Source organism: Pelobates fuscus, chromosome 2 (genome assembly GCF_036172605.1).
Source record: "Pelobates fuscus isolate aPelFus1 chromosome 2, aPelFus1.pri, whole genome shotgun sequence".
NCBI lineage: Eukaryota > Metazoa > Chordata > Amphibia > Anura > Pelobatidae > Pelobates > Pelobates fuscus.
Genome location: NC_086318.1, coordinates 351,603,948 through 351,622,062, shown reverse-complemented (window position 1 = coordinate 351,622,062; position 18,115 = coordinate 351,603,948). Strand labels below are relative to the sequence as shown.

General features: G+C 38.9%; 1 protein-coding gene across 3 annotated transcripts in view; it reads left to right on the top strand.

The window, feature by feature from the left end:
* The window catches only part of MAP4K3 (mitogen-activated protein kinase kinase kinase kinase 3), a 255,671-nt gene that overhangs the window by 225,631 nt on the left and 11,925 nt on the right, over positions 1 to 18,115 (top strand). For all 3 annotated transcript variants that reach the window (XM_063443637.1, XM_063443636.1, XM_063443635.1), the window contains 3 exons: positions 512 to 570; positions 16,651 to 16,754; positions 17,714 to 17,885. In XM_063443637.1, the coding sequence (XP_063299707.1) occupies positions 512 to 570; positions 16,651 to 16,754; positions 17,714 to 17,885 (335 nt within the window). The remainder of the gene's footprint in view (positions 1 to 511; positions 571 to 16,650; positions 16,755 to 17,713; positions 17,886 to 18,115) is intronic.

Below are 18,115 nucleotides of genomic sequence, written 5' to 3'. Positions count from 1 at the left end.
TCCAGTCAAAAGGTCAATGATCAGATTTACCAAGATCATAATGTCAAGTATTATCCTAAAGCTGGTACCCAGGTATATAGGCTCACATAGGTAAATGTACAATTTGTATGTTTAAAAGGATTCCATAACAGATTATAGTGTGCTGTCTTAATGTACTAACAATTGTACAATTCCAAATCTATGGAAACTGCTTTCAAATGTATAAATCAATATTTATTTTGCCCACAGCAGTCTCTGTGGTGGTGCAGTATGCATCATTTGCATCATATGAGAGAGACCCTTTAACATTGCTCTGCAGCAGTTGCTTCTATAGGTGTGCATGGGACAGTGGCTTCTGGTGCATAAATTAGTCTTCTGCTGCAGAATTAGATTTATTCGCTTGTCAGCGAAAGCATTGATTTTCAGGTAAAATACAGTATAGTTATTAAAGTTGATGTACAGTACAGCTCAGTAGCTCTTAGATGACTGTTCACAATTGGCTTCCCAATTCTGTTTTATTACTCATTCACAGGAAGTTTGCTGTTTCTGCGAAAATTCCCGATACCAAATGGTGTCAAAAGTGCTGTGTTGGTAAGTTTGATTTCTGTATTGTTTTATATGAATGTATGTGTCTCGTGTGAACATGTGCTTGGTATAGGCTGTAAATATATAGAATGTACTACTTTCTCAGTTTGTGAGTAATCTAGCTGAGCAAGTGCGAACTGTTTTCTGCTTTTTAGCATTTTGTATTATGGTACTTAGGAAAATATAACTTCAATAAATATCTTTCGTTTGCACATTTGTTATATCTATATATTTTTTATTTGTTAAAGCTCTCGGCTAGCAGTAGGTAACATGCGGTCTTTATTCTCAGCTGATCTCATCCTACAGAGCATACATTTGTAGTAGGACTAGGAGTTCGGCATATACACTTCAGATAATTGAGAGTAAAAGTACTCTCTTTTATCTGAGAGATGAACAGATGCAAGTATATACTCTGTTAGCAGTAGTGGTCTACAAATATGTCTCAAAGTGCCAGAAATAGAGTATATGCTTGTATCTATCCTACTTGTATTTGTTCAGTTTTTTTGTATGTTTGTTTATTTTTTGTTAACTTTAACAGCTTATAAATATCACATGCACTTGTGTGACGGAGCTCCTTGTACCCTGGCTGGGTATCTCTGCCAAGTTTGCTCCCTAGCAGCTACAGGGGAATACCTGGAACGCTTCTGCCCAAGTCGCCATAGCTTGACTGGAGATTTTCTGTAAGTTTTCCACCCTGGATGAGGATACAGTGATATAGCCGTATAGCAGTCTCACCCAAACACTAGCCGAGATTTAGTGAAGGGTGAAGTAGAACTAACTTTATTAAACCACAGCACACACATATACATATGAATAATTAATTAAAAAGGGGGGTCCTCATACAAAATAGTACAAGTCACTCCACCGGCATCTTGGTGTCTAGGACAGAAGTAGGTTAAGACTCCATAACTGAATTACCTGCCTGACACCAAGACGTATTGCACAATAGCTATTATACAAAAACATAACCCAGCATTTCCCAATTGGTGTTCAGCAGAACCATTGGTGTTCCGTGGAAACCCTTTGGTTCCGCAAGAACAAAATTGGGGTTCCGCGGCAATTTGACACATCCAAGATGGACGCCGCTACCTGTTGTTCCCAGAAGATCGTAAGCAGCAGAGATCGTCATTTTGAGCAAAACCACGCAGAGTGCAAAGTTAAAGACATTGACTTTTTTTAAGCGAAAGCTAAAGGAGTATCAGAAGAGTATACAATTTATGAGCAAAAAATTTCAAAATGTTAATGAAAAAGCCATAGAGGCTTCTTACAGAGTGAGTTACCGCATAGCACTTGCCGGTGAAGCACACACAATTGGGGAATCACTAATAAAACAATGTGAAAAAGAAATAGTATCATGTATTTTAAGTGAGAAGTTGAGTAAAAAAAATTTAAGCTGTGCCACTTTCCAACAACGCAGTTTTGCACCATATTCATGATCTTGCTGATGGCATCCATACTGAACTAATTTCTCAACTGCATCAATGTGATGGGTACTTACTGCACCCACAGATGTTTCAGTACTTTCAATTTTGTTGTTTTTTGTTAGATATAATTTTGACAAACAGATGTGTGAAACTTTAAAAACTCAAACCACTGGTGAGAACATCTTTAACTGTATTCAGAAGTTCATGAACACACACAGTATAAATTGGGACATATGTGTAGATGTGTGCAGTGATGGTGCCCATAGCAATTGGGAAAGTGGCAGGCGCTGTGACACGAATAAGAAATGTAGCAAATAACAGCATCAGTTTTCACTATGTTCGTCACAGACATGCACTGGTAGCTAAAAATATTTCAATCTCTCTTAAAACTGTGCTAGACGAATCGGTCCAGATTATTAATTTTATAAAAAGTCATCCATTGCAGTCACGACTATTTAAAATTATATGTGAAGATACGGTTAGTCACCACTTTGCTCTGCTTTTGCATTCAAAAGTCCGTTGGCTATCACGAGGTGAAGTCCTTGTTAGAATGTTTAAATTGTGTCAAGAGTAGTTTGCATATTTCCAGGATCATAAATTTGGATTATCTGATCGATTAACAATCACTCTGTGGTTATCCAAAGTAGCATATCTTGCAGACATATTCACAAAATTAAATGACGTATGTTTATCACTCCAAGGAAAAAACACTAATATTTTTAATGCTAGAGATAAAATATCTCTATATATAATATAATATATATATAATATAAAAACTCTCTCTTAGGCTGCAGTTTTGGACCACATCTGTTGAGAAAAATTATTTGAACTTTTAGCCAACACTTAAGGATTTTCTTGATGAATCAGAAATTGAACTTGAAGATGAAATTCGCAATGAAATTAGAGATCATCTTTGCCACTTAATCACATCTATTAACCCCTTAACGCCGTTACGGCGTTCTATGCCGTCCCGCATTTAAAGGGCTTTAAAGCCATTGCGGCGGCATTGAACGCCATAACGGCTTGCAGCCCCTGGAGGTCCAAATTACTTACCTCCGCCGCGATCCTCTTCTGGGGGGCTGCCTGACTGCCCAGGCAGCCCTCCCCCGGCAAATGAGGCCCCCGGGGGCCATGTGATCCACAGCCAACTATAGGGGGCCATGTGAACGCTCTTTGAGAGCAATCACATGGCCCCCTGTAGCTAGCTGTGGATCTGCCAGCAGGGGGACTGTCTAAAATGTCACAGTCCCCCTGCTGGTAGGAGGTGTAAAAAAAAAAACAATTAAACATGTTTAAAAATAAAATAAATGCTCCTCGAGGCCTACCAGCATGATCGGCGCGGGGGAGACGGCCGCTCCCCTGCCGCCTACAAAGGCTTTAATCCTGACAGAGGGCCCTCGTTCCCCCCCCCCTATGAACCGGTGGGGGTCATCCCGGGCCCAGGTGGGCCCCCCTGGAGGCTGGGGCAGCAGCCCCAACAGAGGCGAGCCTACTCCAATATGGCGGAGAACACAAGCAGGCTACTCAAGACCACACAGGAGACAGACATCCTGGTGCGGCTAGAGGCCACATTTGCAGCATTCTGGGAGAAACTATATGACCGACTGAGGACTACCCATGCTCTGGTCACGAAATCGCCTAAGACACCACCTCAGCACTTCTGTCCGACCGGCTCGCCCACCAAGATTAAGCGCGCCAAAACATGGTGCCGAAAACGACGCCCTCTCCCGTCGGCAGGGACACACAAGCGGAGACAATCACCAGCGGCTAATAGCCCGCACAAGACAAAGCAACCATCACCCGCTCATGCAATCAAAGTGCAGCGACTTATGGGAACCGGCAAGAACCTAATCCCCTACCCGAGGGATGCATCCAAGCAAGCACAGGGTACAGAGGGGCAATTGGGGAGACTCACCATTGGAACCTACAGGCAGGTACCCGCTACTCCCAGACTAGGCATCGGCTGACCCTCCAGAGACTGACCTGTCATGCCCCTCATGGTCCGTGCCTGGGCACACAATGTGGGAACTCTTGATAGGTCTCCTACTATGCAAAGCTCCTCCAACGCTTGTATGTCTAAACCTGGACAACTACATCTTTGGAGGACCTTGGTTGTACCTGATAGTTCCCCACATTGAATCTTTTTTACCTCGTGGGCAGTCTATATCGCATTCCCACAGCTATGTGCCTAGAATAGTTTACCTCTCTAACTAAAGTAGACACTCAGCATGATTTCTCCCAAGCGTAACCCAATTGTGCAGACACATGTACTTAACATAACATACTGCAGTTTAAAATGTGTCGAGCAGAAAAACGTGTTAGACTATAGAACGGTCTCACCAGATAGTTTCTCTCCTGATATATATATATCCACCCACCTGGTTCAACTACTGTTTAAAACATATTATTTAGTTCAAGCTACTGTTTAAAACGTATTATTTAGTTCAAGCTACTGTTTAATACTTATTAGAGGAGCTCCACGCTAACCTTACATGTAACCCACTGTCATCTTATACTTAGCTAGATTTGTGTTTAGCATTTAGTTATTCTCCTTCGTACTGCAGACCTATGACAGTGACCCAGATCTGTGACTCCTCACTCATGCAACAATACTGCGTATAGCGACACTTTACTGAGACTTTACCCACATGCCTAGCTAGCCTCTTTAATTCATAGTAAACGTGATTTCCTGCCTAGACATGTGGAACTAGCCTGTTATATTAATTTTACTAACACACTTAAACTAAACGAGAACATACACTGTTAACATATAGATCTCATTTACTTAAAAAAATTTGTGCTGTTTTACAACTGCCATGATGATGTCTTTCTCTACTGTCATTATTGTACTTGCCCATGCTGTCGTGGCTGTGCAAGCTCTTTTGTTATAACATGCACTACAAAAATAAAGAATTATAAAATTAAAATAAATAAAAAAAATATATATATATATATATATATATATATATATATATAATATATGTACCGTATATACTCGAGTATAAGTCAACCCGAATATAAGTCGAGACCCCTAATTTTACCCCCCAAAAAATGAGAAAACTTATTGACTCGAGTATAAGACTAGGGTGGGAAATGCAGCAGCTACTGGTAAATTTCTAAATAAAATTATATCCCCAAAAAATTATATTAAAGGAATATTTATTTACAGTGTGTGTATATAATGAATGCAGTGTGTGTGTATGAATGCAGTGTGTGTGTATGAATGCAGTGTGTCTGTGTGTGTGTATGAATGCAGTGTGTCTGTGTGTGTGTATGAATGCAGTGTGTCTGTGTGTGTGTATGAATGCAGTGTGTGTGTGTGAGATTCAGTGTGTGTTTGTGTATGTGATGCAGAGCCTTGGTGGGGGGGGGGCATTTTTATTATTATTTATAATTATTATTATTTTAATATTTTTTGTTATATTATTATTATTTTTTTAATTTTATTATTATTTTTTTATTTTATTATTATTTTAATATTATTAAAATTTTATTTTATTTAAATTTTTATTTATTTTTATTCTCCCCTCCTCCCTGCTTGATAAATGGCCAGGGAGGGGGTCTCTCATTCCCTGGTGGTCCAGTGGATGGGCTGTGTAGGAGGGGGGCTGGCAGGAAGCTGTAACTTACCTTTCCTGCAGCTCCTGTCATCTCCCTTCTCCTCCGCACCCGTCCGGTCAGCTCCCCTGTCAAGTCCCACTGTAAGTATCACGGCTCTCGCGAGACTTACACTGGAGGAGCAGGGAGCTGACCAGACTGGCGCGGAGGAGTAGGGAGCTTGACAGGAGCTTCAGGAAAGGTAAGTAAACACTTCCTGCCTGCCCCCAACAGGACCGCCGGGCTTGTAATGAGCCCGGCGGTCCTTGTCTGTATTATGGCAATGTAAGTTGCCATAATACAGACATTGACTAGAGTATAAGTCGAGTTTGGGTTTTTCAGCACAAAAAATGTGCCGCAAAATTCGACTTATACTCGAGTATATACGGTATATATATTATATATATAATATATATATACATATTATATATATGTAACGTCATACAAAGTGTATTTTAATACTAATATAAGTACATGTTAACTTTCCAAAACACCATAAAATCTGTTAATGGGGGGTAATGTTGTACTCGTGAGACATCGCTGATTACAAATATGTGCATTTTGTACAGTAAAACCTAACAGTATTATGACATTCACAGCTAAAATGTCAGACGGAAATATAAATTTAAGAAAAAAATCTTATTTTCTCACATTTTTTTTTATTTTATTCATAATAAATTATGTTCCATATATGAATAGTTAATGATAAATTAAAGCCCTGTTTCCCCTGAACAAAATGATATATAATAAGTGTGGGTGCACTTAATGTGACAGCGGTGAATTACGGTTGAACAGACATATAGCGCAAATTCCAGTTTTTGTTTTGTTTTGATCAGAACGTGCACTATTGACTCCGTCCTGAAGGGGTTAATCAGTGTTTTCCATTTTTAAAGGAAAACAATAATGACTGGGTTCAAAATCCATTCATAAAAGACAAGCCAGCCAATTTTTCTGATGTAGATTTTGAGAATCTCATCGATATAACTTCTGACAGCCAACCCAAAAATGTAAAGAAGTTTCTCTTATTGTTTTTTTGGGTGATTTACACCCCAGAATTGTCCAAGCTCTGTTGCCATTCGCCAGCACATACTTATGTGAAACTGGTTTCTCGCTTTACTCTGCAACAAAAGCAAAGTATCGAAATCGACTTGACGCAACTGCAGACATGCGAATACAATTGTCAACAATTAAACCAGATATAAAAAGAATTTGCCAGCAAAAGAGAACATTACACTCCACTCATCGAAAGTTTTCCGCTACTCTGCGCTGCGCTACTCTATGGCACACATTTTTGGGGGCGGGGGGTGCTCCACAGTGTTGCTATAGCATGTCAAAGGGTTCCACAGAAAAAATTGATTGGGAAACCCTGACATAAACGGATTACCTTCCCTTCTGTTTTACCTTTGTACAATAAGTCAACAATGGCATAGTAAAAATAACTTAGTTCAGCAGACAAAAGGGGTTTCTGGAACTATGGGACAGTGCCCTTCTGGGAAAACAACAAGGGAAGGGGGGAGGAGAATAACTAAAAAAACAATTGCTTTCTAGACAGTTTGTGTCACTGTGGAGGAAAGCACTACCACAGGTGAATCAGATTAACACTTCTCAAAAGATCAGCCTATCAAAATGCCCGGTCTAATTTGTTTGCTCATATGATGGCTAATAGCAACTACAGGGAAGACTATATTTCAAGGTACATTGGACAAGGGATATGCGTGTGTATATATATATATATGCTCTTTAGCTTATTTGGAATAGATACCTTTCAGGGCTATGTAAGCCAAAATATAAATCTGAGACTGCTGCCATTGCTTATATTGGTTGATATGCAATTTCTGGATGGGTTTCTGGATGGTCTCATGTGGCCAGAATGAGTTTTAAATACCTGGGACAATTTCTGCTCTTTGATGGCACTTGTTCACCAGAAAAATGAAACTGTCAGTACCTTTAAAACGTCTAATTTCAACTTTATACTCTGTGCTTTGAGCTTCACTGCGTGCGATTGTATATAAATTCTTTATTTATAGTTTTTCAATATTTGGTTTAGCGAAAGCAGGGATTACAGAATAAAGAAAGGGAAGTGGGTACATATCACTGGGCGCAGATTGTAGTACACAATTGTATATGAAATACTGGGAGAGATATATGGGCGCCCTTTGGAGAGTGGAGAATGGCAGGACATCTGTCTGCAGTTGCTGAAACAAATGTTTAAAATCCTAACACATTGGTATAAAACTCCTGTACAGCATTTCAGGATTGGCAGTACAGCCACAGTTGTATGATTGCGCCACTATGGACATAAGGGAACTTTGTAGTACATGTGGTGAATTTGTCCCAAAGTGTCTTCTTTTTTTAGAGGAGGTACGAACTCTCCTGTCCAGGATGTTCCACCAGTCAATTACCCTAGACCCCTAAGTATTCCTCCTTTCGAAACCACTTGATGGGCTCACCAATCACCAACAGATGCTATTAATGTTGGGTCTCCCCCCAAATATTGTAATAAAAGAGTGTTTCCTCATTTTTAATTTTATTTTTGCAAAAAGTGCACATTTCAATTGAAATTGGCACTTTTGTAAATTAACATTGTTATACCCATGTGGTTGTCAATTAGACAACCGGTCCTGTTACTTCCTGGTTTGGTTAGCTCAGTGGAGCTAAACTCAAGAGTCAGCAATTGCTCTGAGCACCTACCTTGCAAAAACATTTCAATGAGTTGCTTTGGGAATTCTGTGGTTGGACAGCCACAGAAATTCTGGGCTGTTTCAGAGTTAATATTTAACATTAATTTGTTAAATTAAAAAATTCAAGAGATTAGTATAGCAACATTCTTGTACTGAAAAGAGGTTTGCCTGACTAAAGGATCCAGAGGATCTGGAAGACATGTACCCCCTTAAAGGACCACTAAAGGCACCCAGACCACTTCAGCTCAATGAAGGTCCCCCTAGTTTTAACCCTGCAGCTGAAAATGTAGCAGTTATGCTATGTTTACACTGCAGGGTTAATCCAGCCTCTAGTGGCTGTCTCCCTGACATGCCACTAGAGGCGCATCCGTGATTTACACTGAGTAAATCGCACTTGTTTGACGCTGTAGGTCCTCATGGACCTCCAGCGTCAAAGATCCACATTGAGTAATGCTTTCCAATGGGCGGGTTTGAAAGCGCGCGTGCCTCTGGCCACGCATGCGCATTAAACTTCACTTGGAAGCTGACGTAGATGGAGGAGAGGTCACCAGTGCCGAGGGAGCCCGGCGCTGGATAAAGGTAAGCAAATAAATTATTAACTATTTATTCACCGCGGAACGGGGCCCTAGTCACCGTTTAGGTGACATGGGGTTTATAGCGTAGGAATACACATTTGTATTTCTAATGCTATAGTGTTCCTTTAAGCTTGTGCTTCTGTAAGTCTAACCATGGCCCTAGTCACAGAATTTTTAAACAGCATAGTTGTAACAGCACTGAAATAACACCTGACTGTTTAACACAGTGGGCACTTGTAAAACACATTTATTTGGCATTATTTGAAACGCGTAGTGATAGTTGGAAGAATATACGCAAAATGGTGCATTATGGTAAGGTAGTAAAGACACAAACATGCATATATAATACAGATTAAGGAACAGCGCACACATAATACATTTTTTAATTTCATAAGGCTACAAATCACCTATCTCAGCAAACAAATAAGGGGATTTAGATATGTGTTCACTGATATAGTTGATTTTAAGTAGCCTTATGTAATGTTAAAATGTATTTTTATGTGTGCGCTGTTTTAAATAGTAATTGCAATGACATACCCACCAAGAGTATCCGGTCTGGCAGGACATCCCCAAACTTTATAAACTTCTGAAGTTCTGTTTTTTTTTTTCTTCTGTCCTTGCTCGGGGGGCAGGAAAGGAAATGGTTCTTATTTAAATATATTTAGATATCCAATTGAACTGTCCATTATAACAATACTATCTATTAAATACTTGTGAAAACGTATGTATTTTTATACATTCTTCATGCCGTGAGTCCTTTTATGTCTAACCAACAGTGTCACCTAGTGGAGAAGAAAAGTACTTTCTTTTCCTTTTATTGCATTGTAATACTTATGAGCTAGTTTCTCAGGTACCTTAATAATGTAGATAGTTGTACATATTATTTCATTGAGCAAATCCCATTCACTGGATGACATTACACTGCTATTGGTGACGAACACTGTAGGTCATTCATTTCTAGGATGCACTGTAAAATGCATGTCTTATAGTAAGTAAGATTAGTGGGTATAGGGCTGCTGCTGTCATTAATTTGCTTTATTTCCTCTTACTGATACTCAGGGAGAGGGACTGCAGAGACTTTGTGATATCTTCTCACCTTTCATTATGGTGTATCCAATCCGTCATGGTCGTTATTTTCCCGTTATGCATGCTTCACTCGTATATATCCACATATAATTCTAAATAATTGCTTGAAATGGAACACATTTGTGGTTAGATATGAAGAATAATATATAACAAAAAGCATTCTCAAAATTGGCAAGATGTCATTATGTAGTTTTTGTTTTTTTATAATATAAAGAAGAACTCTTAATCCATATGTCGCAATGAACACATGGATTGATGCTACATCGTAGAGCTGGGGGAGACAACCAGCAGCTAAACAAATGCATTACCTGATGCTGTAGATAGGAGGAAGCAACCAGTTGCTCTCAATCTATTGACATTACAGGCAGATCAGTGTTGTGCATCATGTGTCTTTCCAGCTGTTATATGAGAATACCCGGTGTCATTTAATGTAATAAAGCAGTAGTGGGCTACAAACCTGTCTCCAAGTAGTGTAATTAATAGAGTATATGATTGCATCTGTCTCTTGCAGTGTAGGTTCACTTGATGTTAAAATGTATTCGTTATTATTGTAAATCTGGGTTACAGCAGGAAGACCTGGGTTTAAAGTACACTCTACTGCCCAAATAAAAAATTAAAAAAGTACTCTAGTAAATATAACCCCTATTGAAAAATATATTGGAGTATATCAAAAAATAGCTTGCAAAAGCTACACCTTAGTGTACCCCTCCCCTACCCTGCCTTCCCTGTCCATTAGTGTTCCTCTTTCCTCCCATCCCCTCCCTGTCCCTCAGTGTACATCTCCCATCCCCGGTCCTTAGTGTTCCTCTCCCCTCTCCTCCCTGTCCCTTAGTGTTCCTCTCCCATCCCTGTCCCTTAGTGTACCTCTCCCATCCCTGTCCCTTAGTGTTCATCTCCCATCCATGTCCCTTAGTGTTCCTCTCCCCTCTCCTCCCTGTCCCTTAGTGTACATCTCCCATCCCTGTCCCTTAGTGTACCTCTCCTATCCCTGTCCCTTAGTGTACCTCTCCCATCCCTGTCCCTTAGTGTACCTCTCCCATCCCTGCCCCTTAGTGTTCCTCTCCCCTCTCCTCCCTGTCCGTTAATGTTCCTCTCTCCTCCCATCCCTTTCCTGTCCTTTAGTGGTTCTCTCCATTTCCCCTTTAGTGTTTATCTCCCTCCCTGTCCTTTAGTGTGGTCCTCTACCCTCCCTGGTGTGCCTCATTACCTCTTTTGTTGCGTGGCCAGGCAGAGCGGACCACGGTACAGGAGCTTCAGTTTCCTGCACCCGGCCAGACAGACAGGAAGTGCTCTCTCAGTGAGTACTTCCTGTCAGTCCGGCCGTGTACAGGAAATTAAAGCTCCTGTACCGCGCTCTGCTCGGCTTGCTACACTGAGTGACTAGTAAGGGGGAGTGCTGTGTGCTTTCTTCCTGACGGTCACTCTATTGTTGCGCCCTAAGGCAGCCGACCCTGCATGTGCTGAGCCACTGCCGTCTCTCACATTATTGGCAATATCGGTATCAATAGTAGCCGATACTGATATTTGCCAAAATCCGGAATATCGTCCGATACCGATAATTGGTCTATCCCTAATGTAGGGATTATCAGTGTTAGGACTTTAATGTTATGTGATCGTATATTGGCTATCAGTATCCTAGTATTTGCAGTTTAGCTAGGTTGCTAGGTTGTGTTAGGACTTTAATGTTATGTGATAGTATATTGGCTATCAGTATCCTAGTATTTGCAGTTTAGCTAGGTTGCTAGGTTGTGTTAGGACTTTAATGTTATGTGATAGTATATTGGCTATCAGTATCCTAGTATTTGCAGTTTAGCTAGGTTGTGTTAGGACTTTAATGTTATGTGATAGTATATTGGCTATCCGTATCCTAGTATTTGCAGTTTAGCTAGGTTGTGTTAGGACTTTAATGTTATGTGATAGTATATTGGCTATCAGTATCCTAGTATTTGCAGTTTAGCTAGGTTGTGTTAGGACTTTAATGTTATGTGATAGTATATTGGCTATCAGTATCCTAGTATTTGCAGTTTAGCTAGGTTGCTAGGTTGTGTTAGGACTTTAATGTTATGTGATAGTATATTGGCTATCAGTATCCTAGTATTTGCAGTTTAGCTAGGTTGTGTTAGGACTTTAATGTTATGTGATAGTATATTGGCTATCAGTATCCTAGTATTTGCAGTTTAGCTAGGTTGTGTTAGGACTTTAATGTTATGTGATAGTATATTGGCTATCAGTATCCTAGTATTTGCAGTTTAGCTAGGTTGTGTTAGGACTTAAATGTTATGTGATAGTATATTGGCTCAGTATCCTAGTATTTGCAGTTTAGCTAGGTTGCTAGGTTGTGTTAGCCAATATACTATCACATAACATTAAAGTCCTAACACAACCTAGCAACCTAGCTAAACTGCAAATACTAGGATACTGAGCCAATATACTATCACATAACATTTAAGTCCTAACACAACCTAGCTAAACTGCAAATACTAGGATACTGATAGCCAATATACTATCACATAACATTAAAGTCCTAACACAACCTAGCTAAACTGCAAATACTAGGATACTGATAGCCAATATACTATCACATAACATTAAAGTCCTAACACAACCTAGCTAAACTGCAAATACTAGGATACTGATAGCCAATATACTATCACATAACATTAAAGTCCTATTTGTATCCTAGTATTTGCAGTTCAGCTAGGTTGCTATTGAGATCTTATGAAGAACAACTACCACCCTTATTTCCCACTTCTTAACCACACAGTGTATTAAGTTGTAGTTGTCTTATACCTTTTATTCTTAATATGAAATGATTTCTACTATTAAATAGTATAGAACTGACAGCTCCCGGTCTCCGCAGGATTTACAATGAAGTGAAGATCTGAGGTCAAGCTCTTGACAGGAAAGGGCTGCCCTCCATGAACACCAGCTTCATTAGTTACATACTGCTTATACAGCAGACTAGAGACCTCTGCCTGTGTAAACAGGCTTGTGGTGAAAGCTGTATTAATAATGCTGCCTTATTATGCTGTGGTTTTTGTCTGCTAAATATTTTATCTTGAAAAATGTACTATGCGCAGTGAAGCTTTCTTTACAAAGATCCATATTACTGCTATGGCTAATTAAGCCTTTAGAGCGTCTTAATGTCGTGACCTGTGTCTGTAAATAAGTAATACGTTTACAGTTTTAACTCTGTCTCCTATATCTCTATGCAGTCTGAATATATCCGACATTTCAGCTTTGTTTTGCCCTTTATTTAGGACCAAATAAAGTTCTATATTAGAGGATAACTAAATAGATTGAGTATTCAACACTACATACAGGGAAACAGTATGGTAAAAACCTCTTTTTTATTGTTCAAATGCATTATGTAGTGCGTTATGTATGTTGAAAACATAAAACAATTCTATGAATATAAAGATGCATAGCTTAGAGACATAGACATCAGCTTTAGACAGATCTCCTCTCTAATCCTCAAGAGACTCAATCATCCTATAGCTTTGTATTCTAATCTATGGGGGCCTGAAATGTCCAGCAATAGTTTATGGGATAAGTACCCTATCCCCAGCTGCAGTGCCAATAATGCAAAAATGTTATGGTGTTCAAAATTACTCATTACAATATCAAGTGTAACCATCAGTGTTATTATCTTACCATGTGAAATAAATGCCTTTCACTTGCAGACATAACTGCATATACTTGTAGGCATTTGTTACTTAAAGGTACACTATAGGGTCAGGAACACAAACATATATTCCTGACCTTATAGTAAAATCTTACTTGTATTCAAGTCTGCAGCTGCTGCCTCTGCCCCTGATCTGCCTGCTTGACTGACATCATCATAAGTGGTCCTCTGGGCCAACAAAATGCTTTCTCATAGGATTAGATGAGACTGTCAAGGTGGCAGATCCAGCACAAACCACACACAGCCCTGGCCAATCAGCATCTCCTCGTAGAGATGAATTGAATCAATGCATTTCTGTGAGGAAAGTTCAGTGCCTCCACAGTGTGCAGCTCTGCCCCAGGAAGCACCTCTAGCAGCCATCTGAGAAGTGACCAGTGGAGGTATCTCTAGGCTTTAATGTAAACACTGCATTTTCTCTGAAAAGACGGTGTTTACTGCAAAAAGCCTGAAGGGAATGATTCTACTCACCACAGCAAATACAAAAAGCTGTCGTCGTTCTGGTAACTATAATGTCCCTTTAAGGAAATAAGGCCAATAAATTGCTACTGCTGGGAGATGCAACCTTCATCCTGCCATATTGTGTTATATAAATGGTTTCTACCCCACCCTACACACACGCACCTCACTTTCAGTTACCCGGTTTGTTATATTGATTCCACAGACCCTTGCCCACATGCTTGTGTAGTCTTAGACCTCTTAGTTCAATCTTTTGACTGCTATTCCACAGGTTTGCCTTGATCTCTACTGCTCTCTCTCGTTTCTGCTGTGTCTTCCCCTTCATCCCACCCGACTGATGCCCCCCTCCACCTTGTAAATGCTGTTTTCTTTGTTCAACTCTTATTAGTAACCAGGTGAAGGACTAGAACAGTTTTGTGGACTAGTGTTATCTCTCGATTAGGGGTTTGACAGCTTCTAGTCACACAAGTACTGGGCATCCAGTTTTGTCCGTACTATATAAGTGTCCACAGGATAGAACACCTTTGTTCTTGATATTAGTAACTAGATGTTCCTTTTTCCATTCTAACATACCTGTGGTTTACAGCTCTGCAAGAAAAAAGTGTGTTCATTATTTCTATGCTGTACATATATTCCATAAAACACTGTTTATTTGACAGATCCCTTGAAGTCATGTATTACGCTGCACACTGCTGCATGCATTAATATTTCATTTTACTTAGGGTGCTAGGATAGCCAGTATGACGATAATCTCCTTAGCTTGACATTCTTGCCAGGCATCTCTTGTTGACATGTGTCCTTTTCCCTTATTTCACCTTTCATCTTTAGCTGTCTCTGATTTATAATTCATCTCTTTTCCTGGAAAACATGTTTTAATGGGATGGGAGTTTTTTAATGGTTGGGGGGGATGCATAGTGAAAATAGAGTGGAAATCTTATTCCTGGTTAATATATCTATGATTAACTTTATGGGATTTTAAACACCTAGTTTATACCAACAGCCAATGTATGTTTGTAGATAAAAAGCTACTCATGTCTGGTTCAACTGATACTGACCACCAGTTAGCATTTATCATTTTGCAAATTGGACAAAATGGATTACTTTTTAATCAAATCATCAATAGCAATTCTGCTAGAAAGAAAAGCACATAACCTGCAATTACATAGTTACATATGATGCGTCCATCAAGTTCAGCCTTCCTCACATTTGTTTTTTGCTTTTGATCCAAAAGAAGGCAAAAAAAAAGTTTGAAGCATTTCCAATTTTGCAACAAACTAGGGGGGGAAATTCCTTCTTGACCCCAGAATAGCAGTTAGATTTATCCTTTGATCGAGAAGATATTACCCTACAGTTGAAAATTTATATAATTGAATATTCTGTTTTTGCAAGTATGCATCTAGTTGATGTTTAAACATTTGTACAGACTCTGATAAAAACCACTTCTTCAGGCAGAAAATTCCACATCCTTATTGTTCTTACGGTAAATAAAACCTTAGACTAAATCTTCTTTCTTCCAGTCTAAACACATGACTTTGTGTCCTATGTATTGTCCCGTTTGTGAATAGATTTCCAATTATTTCTGAATTAACATTTAAAGGCTTTCAAATAACGAATTCTTGTGAATTAAGAGCCAAATTGTAGAATTTAGGTGGACATTCTCACATTTAGTTGTAGTTACAGCTTGGCTCTTTTAGCTTACATTTTACAATTTACCCTTTGCCATACACCTGACTTGCCACATTTCATGGGTATTTATTAAAAAAAAAATATTTTTTTTCTGTAGCATGGATTGAGAGTCTTAACATGTTTTTCCAAGTTACACATAACTAGAGTAGGTGTAAAGTTTAATACTTTAGCAGATGATCCGCTGGTTTATGGCATTTGTTAGCAAATTGATCATATGTAACAAGATTATGTGTGTATAGGTAAGGATAAGTTAGAATAGAATATTTAGCACATCAGGGCAGGAGGTCTGTAAAGAGTTGACAGTCACGATATTGCTAAAATATCATGAAAGATTTATAAATGTAGCACGAACATCCTTTTGGTTTCTATGATGATTGCTCCATTTAAGAAGTCTGAAACACTTTCTGTTAGTGATACCCGCATAAATCTTCCCCATTGCCTGTTTTCACACTCTGCTGCTGTTATCATAGCTGGTAAGATCAGGCAACAACTGGCACTGCATTCTTCCTGAGGATTCCCCAATACTCCATTTCGTACAAATACTTTGAAAGCGTTGTAATGAAGTAATAGTGCGCTGAAGGCAATGTCATGCTAGGTACATGTGGGCTTATTTATTTCTATTTATCTCTTTAGATTTCTGGAGCTGGGGAAATGTACGGTAATTTATAGCCAAGGGGTTTTATTGATTTCTTTGTTTTTAACTGTAAGCTGTTACCACATAAAGTGAGGTTTGGTATGGAGATCTATGTATGATCTGTACATTCTGTTCATAGTATGCTAACATTTACACACAAGGTTTAGTTTTTTTTGGTAAATATTGTTTGAAAAGTTTCATTTTCCATGGCTGGTTTAATGTTCTAATTCCTGCTATGTGTCATTCTTTTCCATGTATCCAGTGAGGAATCCATACACAAGTCATAAATACCTGTGTGGAGCTCTCCAGTCCAGCATTATACTGTTAGAGTGGGTTGAACAAATGCAGAAGTTCATGTTAATTAAGGTAAGTTTAACATTGCTGTGTTTCAGTTACCACATTGTGAATCTATGCAAAATTGTAAAGATATAATATGTTTTTTGGGGGGTTTTTTTATCCGGAATGGGTGCACACAAAACCCTTTGAAGTGGGCTCGGTGGGTAGCATTGCCATAATAACCATTTAAATTGTAAAGTGCAGCATCCATTATCACATCGATAACCTCATCCTGATGGATATAACAGCACATAAAGGCCCAAATAAGAAACTTTTCAATAATATTATTACATTAAAATAATGCATTGCAACAGTTACAGTAATACTGAGCTTACGGATTCGTAGTGATATATAATAGAATGCAGCATGGCATGCAAAAAAGAAATTACTATGGTTTACTTAAAAAAAAAAACTATAAGAAGGAGTAATAAAACAGAATAATCATAATAAGGAACGAAAAAGAACATAAAGAAAGTAGAGAGTAGAAGAATAAGAACTTAAAGTGGAGATAAGGAATAAAGAGGAAAATTATTCCTCAGAAAATTGGTGTTTGGGGGAAGATTAAAGGTGTGGGCGTCATTGCAGGGGAAACTTCTAAACTCAGTACAGAGAGCAAGTTTATTTCAATGGTGTATCAGAATAACAAGAAATCAGGGGGCCCAAATTTTTTGGTAGCGACACTAGGCCGTGGATCTAGCACACAAGCAACAGAGCACAAATTGTTTCTTTTCAGAAAATGATTGAAAAATGTTTCTTTATTCATCATCTCTGATGTGGCTGATTTGTCACAAAAGTGCACCTAAAACAATATTGGTAAAGTGTTTTGAAAAATAAAATGAATTCTGATGGAGAGAAGTATGTCCCATTTCTAGTGAAGATATTGGTACCATTATATTCCTGCTTTGCTATTATTTGCTACTGTATTCTCTCCAATCTCTTTCCAAATAATATTTGCGGTTTACTTAAAATGCATTTATTTTGCCCCCCAGCACATAGACTTCCCCCTGCCGTGTCCCCTCATGATGTTGGAGATGCTTGTTGTGCCTGAGCAGGAGTACCCCTTGGTCTGTGTCAGTGTTAGTAAAGGAACAGATTTCAACCAAGTTGTTCGGTTTGAGACGGTAAACCCTAACTCTACGTCTTCATGGTTCACTGAGACAGGTTTGTATTTTTCTACTGATGTTGAAATGTCTTTTATATTGACTGTGATGCAGTTATATTTCATGTGAAATTACTCAATATCTCTAAAATGGATGTTTCACCAGCAATGAGCTGATTAACTGTCTTTGGTAGGAAAGGGGACACATAGTGTTTACATTGTCCAATATATTCCTATAAATAGCAGAAATATATATATGCATTATGAATTGTTTGAGTAATGTTAAGTTATT